This window comes from Loxodonta africana, chromosome 18 (genome assembly GCF_030014295.1).
Source record: "Loxodonta africana isolate mLoxAfr1 chromosome 18, mLoxAfr1.hap2, whole genome shotgun sequence".
NCBI classification, from domain to species: domain Eukaryota; kingdom Metazoa; phylum Chordata; class Mammalia; order Proboscidea; family Elephantidae; genus Loxodonta; species Loxodonta africana.
In genome coordinates this window covers 63,848,028-63,860,102 of record NC_087359.1, presented here as the reverse complement: position 1 = coordinate 63,860,102, position 12,075 = coordinate 63,848,028, and the positions used below count along the sequence as shown (strand labels likewise).

Here is a 12,075-nt window from a genome sequence, read left to right as displayed (position 1 = left end):
GGTACCTGATCTTTGGATGGCTGAAAGAAAGTGTACTTTTCCTCTTTTTCCTCCTTCTTCTTTTTGCTTTTAAACAAAATCAAAGTATAGGGAGGCAGGTGTATGAGAATAAAGGGTCTGAGATCTAGTCTGAATATTTGTTCCTGCAGAATTGAGAGTGCTACTTAAATATTCCTGTCCTGAATAACTCTTGGCTTACCAGAATGGCTAGCAGGGAACCAGGATGTGGTCCAGGTGAAAACAGCCCTTGAGTGGCTGATACACCTGGCTACTGTGGCCCTTGGAAAGAAACACTGGCTTTCCTTCTGTTGAATATACACCTCAGGATCTCGTTAGTCAAGGGTTGTAAAAGCAGTATTTGTGGATAGTTCAGTACAGGGCCAAGGGATTCTACATTGAAGACCAAACTCAAGCTGTCAGAGAGGGATTTTTGCCTGGAGTGTTTACCTGTGAATATTTCCCTTGAAACTATGGTGAGGCAAGCCAATGATTTCCAGTGTTTTGGATCCGAATCAAGTATTTTTCCATCTCTCCACATCTGAGAAATATGTTCTGTCTTTAGTTTTTTTTTTTTTTAACTTCTGGTTTCCTTCAAGTGACAAGTTAAATTTGGGGAATTTGGCAGTTTAATATTATATAGTGTTATATGCTGTGTATTTTTTTCTGACTTTGGAGAGTAGATTTTACATTGATCTGTTTTAAGATTTTACTTTGGTGTTTTAATAGCATTGCTCTCCTTTAGAAAAATGGAGTTTTGTGTAGGATTTAAAATGGAGACTTAATAAAATGAGTTTTGACCATTCCCAATCAGTCATGTATTCCCTGACCACTAATCATGTACCCTTTTCACTTGGTATACAGTATACAAAAAGGGGAAAAAGCAAGGCTTCTCTTCTCTAGGAAGCGTGAGTCTAACGATGAGGTAAGACTAACATGAAGTGACTAGAGCCCCCTGTAGCCACAGCATGTATGGGATCAGGCGCCATCCTGTGATGTACTGAACTGTTAAGGTTGTAAGAATTCTGATGATTATTCTCGTCTCTCTGACTGGTGTGTGGATTGAGTTTTGAACTTTTGTTTTACCAGGTACTGGGGCATCCTGCATCTATCCTTTACTTGGAGCGACCTTAAATGGCTGGTATTTCCTTGCAACGGAAGTAGATGATATATGCTTCAACTATGCAAAGAAAAATGTGGAACAGAATAATTTATCTGATCTCATAAAAGGTTAGCTCTGGAATAAATATCCTTTTCAAGCTTTGGTTGTTAACCTGTCTTTATAATTTAACACATTTCATTATTAATTATCTTTTGTTTTAATATACAGACTTTGTTGATTTTTTAAAACCTGGTACATTGTAATTAGAGTTGCTGTTTTGATACCAGAATTAGAAAGAAATGTAGTAAATATATAGTAACCTAGTCAAGATTTTAAAGGGAAAAAAGTCCTACTATTGATGTAGCTATACTATCTTTTTTTTTTTTTTTACTTCAGTAGGTAAAAGTAGAAGTAGTCAGATCTCCTTAGTCATCAGTTACTTTTTATCTTTGTGCTTATTACATGTATAAAAGGCTGTTAATTTTTTTTCTCTTCTTAAAGAGGCATTCTGTCTCTTTAAGAAAGAAATAGGCTTTTCTTTCTTTGTTTTTTTTTTTTTTTGGAAGGCTCCTTAGTAGTGTTAAGGACCCCACCTTGGAAATCCTATAGGGCAGTTCTACCCTGTCGTATTAGACCACTGTGAGTTGGAATTGACTTGATGGCAACAGGTTTGGTTATCTGTTGGTTAGTAGTGTTACACATATCATTGTAAGGGGAGATACTAACATTGTTAATGCATTTATTTTAGTTAGTTATTGCTGTGTAACAAATTCTAAAATTTAGCAGCTTTAAACAGTAAGCATTTATGATCTTATAGTTTCTCTGGGTCAGGAATTGGGGCATGGCTTTGCTTGGTGGTTCTGGTTTAGAGTCTCTTACAAGGTTGCAGTCAGGATGTCAGCTTGAGCTGCAGTTATCTGAGGACTTGACTGGGGATAAAGATTTGCTACCAAGATGGCTCACATGACTGTTGGTAGGAAGTCTCAGTTCATTGTCACATGGATCCCTCCATGGGACTGCTTGAGTGTCCTCACGACATGTCACCTGGCTTCCACTAGAGCAAGTCATCCAAGAGATAAAGCAAGGAGGAAGCCACAATGCCTTCTATGACTTAGCTTCAAGTGACACCCTGTCACTTCCATCATATTCTGTTTGATAGGAGTGAGTCACTAAGTCAAGCCTACATTCAAGGAGAGGGAAATTAAACTCTTTCATATTTGAGTGGAGGAGTGTCGAAGGATTTGTGCACCTATTTTAAAACCACCACAGCATTGTAATAGTTAACAGTTCCTGTTTTTTTCCCCCCAAGTGGTAAAAGTACCCCAGAAGACACTTCTGATGGATGCTCTTAAAGAAGAATCTGAGATAATCTATGATTTTTGTATGTGCAACCCTCCCTTTTTTGCCAACCAGTTGGAAGCCAAGGTAAAATATATTTTCCTTTAAAGTAACTGAATATTTATCTAAGTTTGCCTTGCAGAGATAAGAGCAAAGAGCAACTTTTATATTAGAAGCTGTATCAGTTAGGATGCTTTTGATTTCAAGTACCTGACAACCGAATTCAGACTGACTTAACAACAAAGGAAATGTATCGGCTCACATGTGTGAGAAGCCCAGCATTAGTGTGGACTTCAGGAATAACTTGATCAAGAAGTTCACAGTATTAACAAGTCTGAGGCTGTATTTTTCCAGTTTCTCATGGCTCTGACCTGATTTTGGGTTGTTTTTGTTCTCAGACTGGTTTACTTATGGTAAAGTAATATCTAGCAAGGTGGAGGGAGCTCTTTTCTTCCCTAAAGCATTGAACATGAGGTTTTCTTTTGAACCAATTTAGGTCGTAGTCCACTCCTGAAATGGGCTTACTGGCTTAGCAAGGAGGTCGCTGTTTTTACTGCCACCTGTCATTTGATTGTAAACAAGTGTTTGATTTAGTCTTTCCAACTTCAAATAAAAAGTGATTTGCTTATTAATATGGAAAGAGACACATTGGATAAAAAGAACCTATTTGAAAGTAGTGCTGTTAAGATAGCATTGATTTAACCTAAATTTTCCTTCATCCAGTAAATCCTTTATTAATTTAGAGTGAGTATTAATATTAATTAGGTGGGGCTGAGGAGGTATGTATGCTTAAAACTTTTGAGAGAATAAATTGTTTCTGAATTCACTCAGATACCCTAAAGTACCGTTTTACATACGTCATAACAAAATAAATTACAGGTGGATAAATTTGGGGAGTGGGTTGACAAAAATTTATTAGCATACCAACATTCCAGATTGGAGTGTAATGTGAAGCGGAATTTAAGAAATCTTAATTCTTGCCCTTGATACAGATAGATAAATTGCAAGAACTGAAATTGTCACACTCTGGAGTACAATTTTTTTTTTAATATTGAGATGCAACATATATACATAAAAGTGCACCTGTAGTAAATATAGGTCATGAATTTTCGAAAGTGAACACTCATGTGAAACCAGCATCCAGATGAAGAAATAGAACATTACTGGTACCTCAGAACTAAATATTTTTTATATAACTTTATTGAGATATAATTCACATATGTACAGTTCACTCATTTAAGGTGTACAATTCAGTGGTTTTTAGTATATTCACAGAGTTGCATAACTATCAACCACAATCAATTTTAGAACATTTTCGTGTTCTAAGGAAACCTTGGTGGTGCAGTTGTTAAGGGCTTGGCTGCTAACCAAAAGGTCTTAGATGAATCCCTGAAACTGTTGCCCTGAGATAATCTTTAAACTCTGAACCAAAAACATCCCCTGAAGTATTCTTAAATCCAAACAAAAACTTAACTAGTAAAAAATGTCTGCCTTAAGCATTATGTTCGTTTGAGAACTATCTATATGGGATCAAATTGGCAACAGCAACTTGAAAGATTAGATAGGAACCTTAGGTGGCAGTGAATGTATGTTAATGGAGGAGGAACAACTCAGAAAAGGAAGGGTAAGAATGATCGTATAACTCGGTGAATGTAATCAGTGTCACTAAATGGCACATGTAGAAACTGTTGAATTGGTGTATATTTTACTATGAAAATTCTCAACAACAACAACAAAATAAATAAAAATAAATAAATAATACTGCAGGGGCCAAATGACTTTTAAATCCTAAATCTAGTATAGTATTTCGGCAGTAAAATTACATGTAACACTGTTACTTAGAGCTAGATTACATTCGGAGACTTGATTCTGAAGGCGTAGGTATTTTTCACCAGAGCTTTTGTGTTGTTCAGGGAGTAAACTCTCGGAATCCTCGAAGACCTCCACCTAGTTCTGTAAACACTGGCGGTATCACAGAGATCATGGCAGAAGGAGGTGAATTAGAGTTTGTCAAAAGGATCATCCATGACAGTTTGCAACTTAAAAAAAGATTACGGTAAGCTGCTCAGTACAACACGGGAATATTCCCTCTACCTTTTCTTGCCCTGTGTAGTTCCAGAGGAAACTGTCATGCAAAGGAAAAGGAATCATAATGTTCTGAAGAATAAACATTAAAGATGGAAAAGGTAGTAGAACCTACAGTCTGCAAAGACCCGGTTTCTGAGGCTGTTCTCGTGCTGTATCATTAACTCATTTGTGTTCCCGGCAATCACTAAACTACATGGATCAGGATGAAAATACCATGTGATTATATTGCTCCCATTAGTAGCGTACTGTGATGGAACAAAACTGATTCAAATATGGCTTTTGATTAGAAAACAGATGGGTTCAAATCTGTCCCATGAACCAGCATAAATTTGTTGCCTAGTCCTTGAAGCAATTTATGTTCTTGGAATCAGTCTCCCAAACAATGACAGATGTGAGGACATTAAGCTGTCACGAACTTAATGAAAGGAAACTGAGTTCACTAACCAGTTCTGTAGGAGGGTTAAGGCTATTCCTTCTCAAAAGCTAATTATTTTGGACAGTACACCTGTCATTAAGCTGCATAAGGTTCTCAAAGAGAGCTGTATCTCTTGCTTGACTTCCCATCCAGCCCCATGTTGTTGAAGTGATGGAGAACGTGGTAGTTCAAAACTAAAGGGACTTTTAACCCTAGGATTTAGCTTTGGGACATAGGGAAGATTTTTTTTTTTTTCCTTTTGGATTTATAGATGTTTAAAGCTGCTTAAGAGAAGCCCTGGTGGCACAATGGTTAAGTATCCAGCTACTAACTGAAAGGTTGGCAGTTCAAACCTTCCAGCTGCCCTGCAAGAGGAAAGGCCTGGTGATCTGCTCTTGTAAAGATTACAGCCTAGAAAACCCTATGGGGCAGTTCTACTCCGTCCTGTAGGGTCACTATGAGTTGGAACCGACTCGATGGCACACAACGACAAAGGTGCTTTTCTTAGTAGAAGGCCGATTCAAAAATCAACAGAATACCTTGATTTATTAAATATGTGTGTATTTACATATTTGTGGAAAGCAAGTTTATTTTGGATGACCCACCTCTCAGAAAAGTACACGTCGTTGAAGCCAAAAGTCAATGAATTTTTGCTTTAGATTGATATTTTCAAAGATACATTAGAGTATGTTGAAGAAGAAAGAGAATTAACTTATACTGAGCATTGAGGAGAGTCTGAGAAAGTAAAATAAACTTAAAGAAGGTAACAGAACACTGAAATGCATGAAAAAAGAAAGCCAGGGCCATGTGGCCCTTTCAGTATGTCAGCTTTTGAGGGGACTAGAGTCCACCAGGAAAATGGACAACTGTCTGTCTGTAGATGACTCTTCTCTTGTTGTTGTTAGGTGCCATCAAGTCACTTCCGACTCATAGTGACCCTGTAGGGCAGAGTAGAACCCCCCCATAGGGTTTCTAGGGAGCGGCTGGTAGATTCGAACTGCCAACCTTTTGGTTAGCAGCTTGAGCTCTTAAACACTTCACCACCAGGGCTGCACAGTATACTTGTGGTTGTTTTTAGGATACTTTTTAACTTATATTACTGAAGGTTTTTATTACTTCCAAAGTCCCGTTTGAACTACAAACTATGTTTTAGAGAAACAAAATTCTAAGGAATAGAAATTATTTCCGTACGTTCCAAGACTGCATGGCAGGGTAACCCCCACACTGAATGAAAGGTGTAAGTCTGCTAGGAAGGATTCAGTAAGTGTGTGTGTGTGTTTGCTAGAGCCTATGATATCTCTGGAGATTTGACCATTTTAAGCTTGATGTCATATATGGGAAATATTACCCAGTTATGATTTATATAAAAACGGGGAACAGCAGTCTTGCCTATTACTGAAAAGAGAATAGAACAATGTTTTCTGAAAAAAATTGTTTTACTCACAAATCTTGTTCACAGTTTCACATCCTACAATGACTGCTTTCATTTGTACATGTTACTAGTTCATGTCCTCATGTGTATTTTAGGTTGTAATGTTTATACAACTACGAGACATTCAGATTTTAGAGTACTGTGAAAACTGCATATTTTGAAGCTCTAAAAAATAAGGGATTAAAAACAAGTATCTTTTCCTTCCTATGGCTTTTTTTTTAAATTAATATTTATTGTGCTTTAAGTGAAAGTTTACAAATCAAGTCAGTCTTATACAAAAATTTGTATACACCTTGCTATATTTTTTTTGCTATATACGCCTAATTGCTTTCCCCCTAAAGAGACAGAACACTTCTTCCCTCCAGTCTCTCTCCTCTTGTCCATTCAGGCAGCTTCTAGCCCCCCTGCTCTCTCAGAGAGCTCTCCTCCAGACAGGAGATGCCAGCATAGTCTCATGTGTCTTAACTTGATCCAAGAAGCTCACTCTTCACCAGTGTTATTTTCCATCTCATGTTCCAGTCCAATCCCTGTCTGAAGAGTTGGCTTTGGGAATGGTTCCTGTCTTGGGCTGACAGAAGGTCTGGGGACCATGACCTCCGGGGTCCTTCTAGTCCCAGTCTGACCATTAAGTCTGGTCTTTTTACGAGAAATTGGAGTCTGCATCCCACTGCTCTCCTGTTCTCTCAGGGGTTCTCTGTTTTGTTCCCTGTCAGAGAAGTCATCGGTTGTGGCTGGGCACCATCCCGTTCTTCTCTCAGGCTGATGTAGTCTCTGGTTTATGTGGTCTTTCTGTCTCTTCGGCTCATAATTACCTTGTGCCTTTGGTGTTCTTCATTCTTCCTTGCACCAGGTGGGTTGAGACCAATTGATGCATCTTAGATGTCCATTTGCTAGCGTTTAAGACCCCAGACAGCACTCTCCAGAGTGGGATGCAGAATGTTTTCTTAGTAGATTTTATTATGCCAGTTGACTTAGATGTCCCCTGAAACCATGGCCCCCAAACTGCCTCCCCTGCTACACTGGCCTTCGAAGCATTCAGTTTATTTGGGAAACTTCTTTGCTTTTGGTTTAGTCCAGTTGTGTTGACCTCGCCTGTTCCAATTTGCTTCTTATTCCTCTCGAATTTTTTTCTTGTTGCCCCAGAAGATGTGCAGAAACTAAGCAGAATTTGTAACATTTTGGGGTGAAATAAGTTAACTGGTCTTAGTGATGGCCCTGAAGGTGGCCCACACTCTCCTTTAAGATTCAGACCTCTCTTAAGTCATTCTCAGCAGCAGCTACAGTTTTGCATCTTAAAGAATTTTGTAGCTGGAAGGAGCTTGAGAGGTAAAGTTATCTGACTCCTTAGTTATACAGATAAGAAAATGGGGACCCAGAGCAGCTGACTCTGGCCTAGTGCTCTTTCCTCTACCCTACATAGCCTCTGCAGCCTCACGCTGCAGTTGGACTCTCTAAGTGGATAGCATTTCTGTCACTGGTGAAGATTTGTGAGTGCTTGTCACCCTTTCTTTCACTTTTGTGTCTGTGACCTGAGCTTACTTAATAGCATTTTCTTTTTTGAGGGACTCACTCTCCTAACCTTCTGCATAAATTACCAGACTTTCTTTATCAAACCTTTCATGGTCTCAATTCCACTCTTGTCATTGATTATTAACTCTACAGTTGTTGACCTTTATGGCAATGATTTTATGACTTTCCTAGGTACCAGAGATCTTTCTACTACAGAAGACTAATGCAACACTGGTGTCATCCATTCTTCCTCCTTTTCATTCCCTACCTTCTGCCAAATGGTGGGGTACTTCTTAGGTTTGGGTATAATACACATATTTGGGGATAGGAAATAAATTTAATAATGGTAGAGTCTTTTGAATGTGATTTTTTGTTTTCTCATTGGTAAAATAGGATGATAATAGCTTAAATGAATATATATTTGAAATAATAAGTATCAAATAGGATCATTTTATTTCTTGACTGTTCTAGGAATCCAGTAGATTTAAATGCCATGGTCTGCTGTGTTAGAAGGAAATGTTACAACTATTTCAGTATTTTAAGGTAGAGCTTTCCCCTCCCCCTTTCTCGTGGTTTTTTGTTTGTTTGTTTTTGTTTTTTTAAAACTAGGTGCTAGTACAGTTAGTTACAAGGAGCCCTGGGGGCACAAGGGTTAAGTGCTTGGTTGCTGACCAAAAGGTCAGTGGTTCAGACCCACCAGTGCCTTTGTGGGAGAAAAGACTTGGCAATCTGTTCCCATAAAGATTACAGCCTAGAAGACTGTATGGGGCAGTTCCACTCTGTCCTATAGCGTTGCTGTGAATCGGAAACGACTTGACAGCACACAATGACAAGAAATGTAGCTATGAGCCCTCGTGGTACAAACGGTTAAATGCTCAGCTGCTAACCAAAAGGTTGGCGGTTCAAGCCCACTCAGCCTTCTGAGGGAGAAAGACCTGGTTGTCTGCTTCTGTAAAAATTACAGCTAAGAAATCCCTGTAGCGCAGTTTTACTGTCACATGGGGTGGCCATGAGTCGAGATCAACTCAACATCACCTAACAAGTATATTTATAAGGTGCTCTTAAAAAGTAAGCTACAGAGAACAATTACAGATTTTATAATTCAGCTTTTAGTTAATTTTCCAGCTGAGAGACTGTGACCAATTTTAGTATGAACTTTTACCTGCCTTTGTTAAAGGGGAAGCCACCTCAGTTGTTTCCTGGTCTATAAAATTGGAATACGGGTTCCCCTACTATCCGAAAGTAGAGTGTCCTTATGAAACCTTTCGTAAGCCAAAATGGCATAAAGCGAAGAAGCGAGTACCATTAATTTATATGGGAAAATTTTTTGAGCATTTCAGACCCAAAAAAATAACCTTAGAAATCATACCAAATAACACCAAAACCTAAGATAACACTAAAATATAGTAAAAGCAGGAATGATGTGATTAATATACAGCCTATATAAAGTCAAAAAAATGTATGTTCAGTGTAGGTTCACTTACCAGAATCAGCAAGACAGCGAGCACACTGGAGGCTGAGAGGTGGTGATGGTGATTATGGCAGCCCCAGTAGCCTAGCCATGGCAGCTTGACACTGAGTGTAGTTCCTAAGGAGCTTGGTGATGCCATTCTCACTGCTTAGGGTGCACACTGCCTCTTGAACAGCTCTCTAGCGGCAGAGCAAACACTGAACGCTGTGTACGCTTTTCGCCTTTTTTTCGTAAAAGGGAAAACCCTTTTCGGATTTCTTTCAGTTAGGGAAAACAGGTACTAATGTAGGTCTTCCGTAAAAGCAAAGTGGTATGAATTGAACTTTTAAAAAGCGAGAGATACCTGTAATTCCTTTTGCAACTGTTACGAAGGTTAAGTGAAATTACTTATGTGAGTGTGCTTATAGATTGAAAAGTGCTGGGTGGGTGTTAAATAACATTACTCTTATTTTGTTATAGAAAATTTTGTGATTTTGCTATAGAAAACGAGAAAATATTAATCTCACCCTTCTTGATAAAACTGTTAGCTTATTTTCGGTGCATTTTCTTCTAGCTCGTCCATTTTTATTCACATGGTTGTTCTCATAAATGTAGAGAATTTTGTCTTCTGCTTTTGCGTTTACTTTCTGTCATTGCTATGTTTCTTTGTGGCTAATGATCTGCATGTCAGTCATTTTAAATAGCTTGACAACAGTCCATAATTAATTTCTTCCTTTTTTCACTGTTACAAAGAACACTCCACCTCTCTTGTTTGTCGTGGGGCTGCCATAGATTGATCTGTTGGGACAGTTAGGGTTGAGTATCTTTAACCTTTGGTTTCATCTTTGATTGGGACCCTAAGTAAGGTGTGGATCTCTAAAAGGATTTTTTGAGTATCGTTAGAAAGGCATATACTTCAGCCGTCTACAGAGATACAGCAGGTAAAGATTTACTGGGAGACAGATGGTATACCAGCTTGTTCTCCAGGTAGAGCAGCGTTTTTGCATTTAAAATCTGAAGGAGCGTTTCCCAGTTACGAGCACCGCAGGAGGCAAGTGCTGCTATTCTGATTTTCCTTCCTACCAGAATAGGAGGAAGAATGAATGGTAAGGGGTTCAAGCACCCTGAAAGAAAAGGGGCTACTTTGTTTTTTAAATGAATTCAGTTATGTGCTTTTCATCAACTTAACTTAGGTGTCATGCTTAGTTTTACTGCCTGTGAGGTCTGATATGGCTTCACTCATTGTGACTGCTCTAAGGTCTCAGGGAGAAAAGATTAGATCCAGTGGAGTGGCTCATGCCATGACAAGCTAGCTATATAAACTTTCGTGGCTTTGTCACCTACAGGAAGTAGTCATGGGCAGTTCTGCTTTAGGTGGTCAGAGAGGACAGTTGTTAAAAATCAACTAGCCTGTATTTTGTATACATCAGGCAGTCTTAACAATATCAAGGAATTAAAAGCTTTGGTCCAGCTGCCTTGGAAAAGCTTGTTACAATGTAGTATTTCTTACACATGTAGAACTGTGTGTGAATAAATAAAATCACTCATTAATAAGATACTGGAGCCTTGGTGGTGCAGTGGTTAAGTGTTTGGCTGCTAACCAGAAGGTCAGCAGTTTGAATCCACCAGCCACCCTTTTGAAACCCTATGGGGTAGTTCTACTCTGTCCTACAGCGTTGCTGTGAGTCAGGATCGACTCGATGGCAATTTTTTTTTTTTTTTTTTAATTAATAGGAACATAGGATAAAAGTTAATTTTAGCCATGCAGATTTGGAATTTGTAATAGTTTGCATTCAAATTTTGAGATCAGGCAGACACTAGGGCTGCTCTGGTGACTATCTGGGGTTGTTTATTCTGGTAATTTAATTACCATAGGTGTTTTTAGAGTAGGTTAACGCCTCTCACACTCCCAAACGTCTGCTTATATCTGTTTTTCTATATTACACTTGGGTTTAAGGTTTAGATTTAAGAAAAAGTAGGGCTGTGGTGGCATAGTGGTTAAGTGGCTGCTAACCAAAAGGTCGGCAGTTGTAATCCACTATCCAATTCTTGGAAACCCTGTGGAGCAGTTCTGCTTTGTGCTGTAGGGTCACTGTGAGTTGGAATCAACTTGATGGCACTGAGTTTTTATATTACACTTCAGTTTAAGGTTTTGATACAAGAAAAAATAATTATGTCTAAATAACCATTCCCCACGAAAAAGAAGCGGGGCCCCTTGGAAAAATGGTTGGTCTCAGGGCTGGGTCAGGATGAATGTAAGATGACCCTGGAATACCTTGTAATACCAGGAAGTAAGAAAGTGCTCAAAAAATGATTTGTCAAAAGGACATAGGAGCCAGCTGGAAGGGCTCCTGTTGGGCCCAGTCTGAGCTTCAAAATGAATAATGACAATGGTGGATTATGACCTCATTGAATAAATGAAATAAAGGGGATAGAAGAAAAGGACTTCCTTACAGTAGAGTGCCAACTAATAAATGTAGAAGAAATAATTGTTGTTAGTTGCTGCCAAGTTGATTCCAGCTCACGGTGACCCCATATATGCAGAGTAGAACTGCTCCATAGGGTTTTTTTAAAAGGCTGCGACTCTTCAAAAGCATATTCCTAGCCTTGTCTTCTCGGGTGCCTCTAGGTGAATTCAAACCACTAACCTTTTGGCTAGTAATTGAGTGCTTAACCCCTTGTGCCACCCAAGACCCTTTAGAAGAAACAATAGAGTTAGAAAAATCACCATCTTGGAATCGCTA

General features: G+C 38.8%; 1 protein-coding gene across 2 annotated transcripts in view; it reads left to right on the top strand.

The window, feature by feature from the left end:
• METTL16 (methyltransferase 16, RNA N6-adenosine) overlaps window positions 1-12,075 on the top strand; it is a 74,199-nt gene that overhangs the window by 38,986 nt on the left and 23,138 nt on the right. For both annotated transcript variants that reach the window (XM_003416986.4, XM_064271554.1), the window contains exons 4-6: window positions 1,087-1,227; window positions 2,409-2,524; window positions 4,351-4,493. In XM_003416986.4, the coding sequence (XP_003417034.1) occupies window positions 1,087-1,227; window positions 2,409-2,524; window positions 4,351-4,493 (400 nt within the window). The remainder of the gene's footprint in view (window positions 1-1,086; window positions 1,228-2,408; window positions 2,525-4,350; window positions 4,494-12,075) is intronic.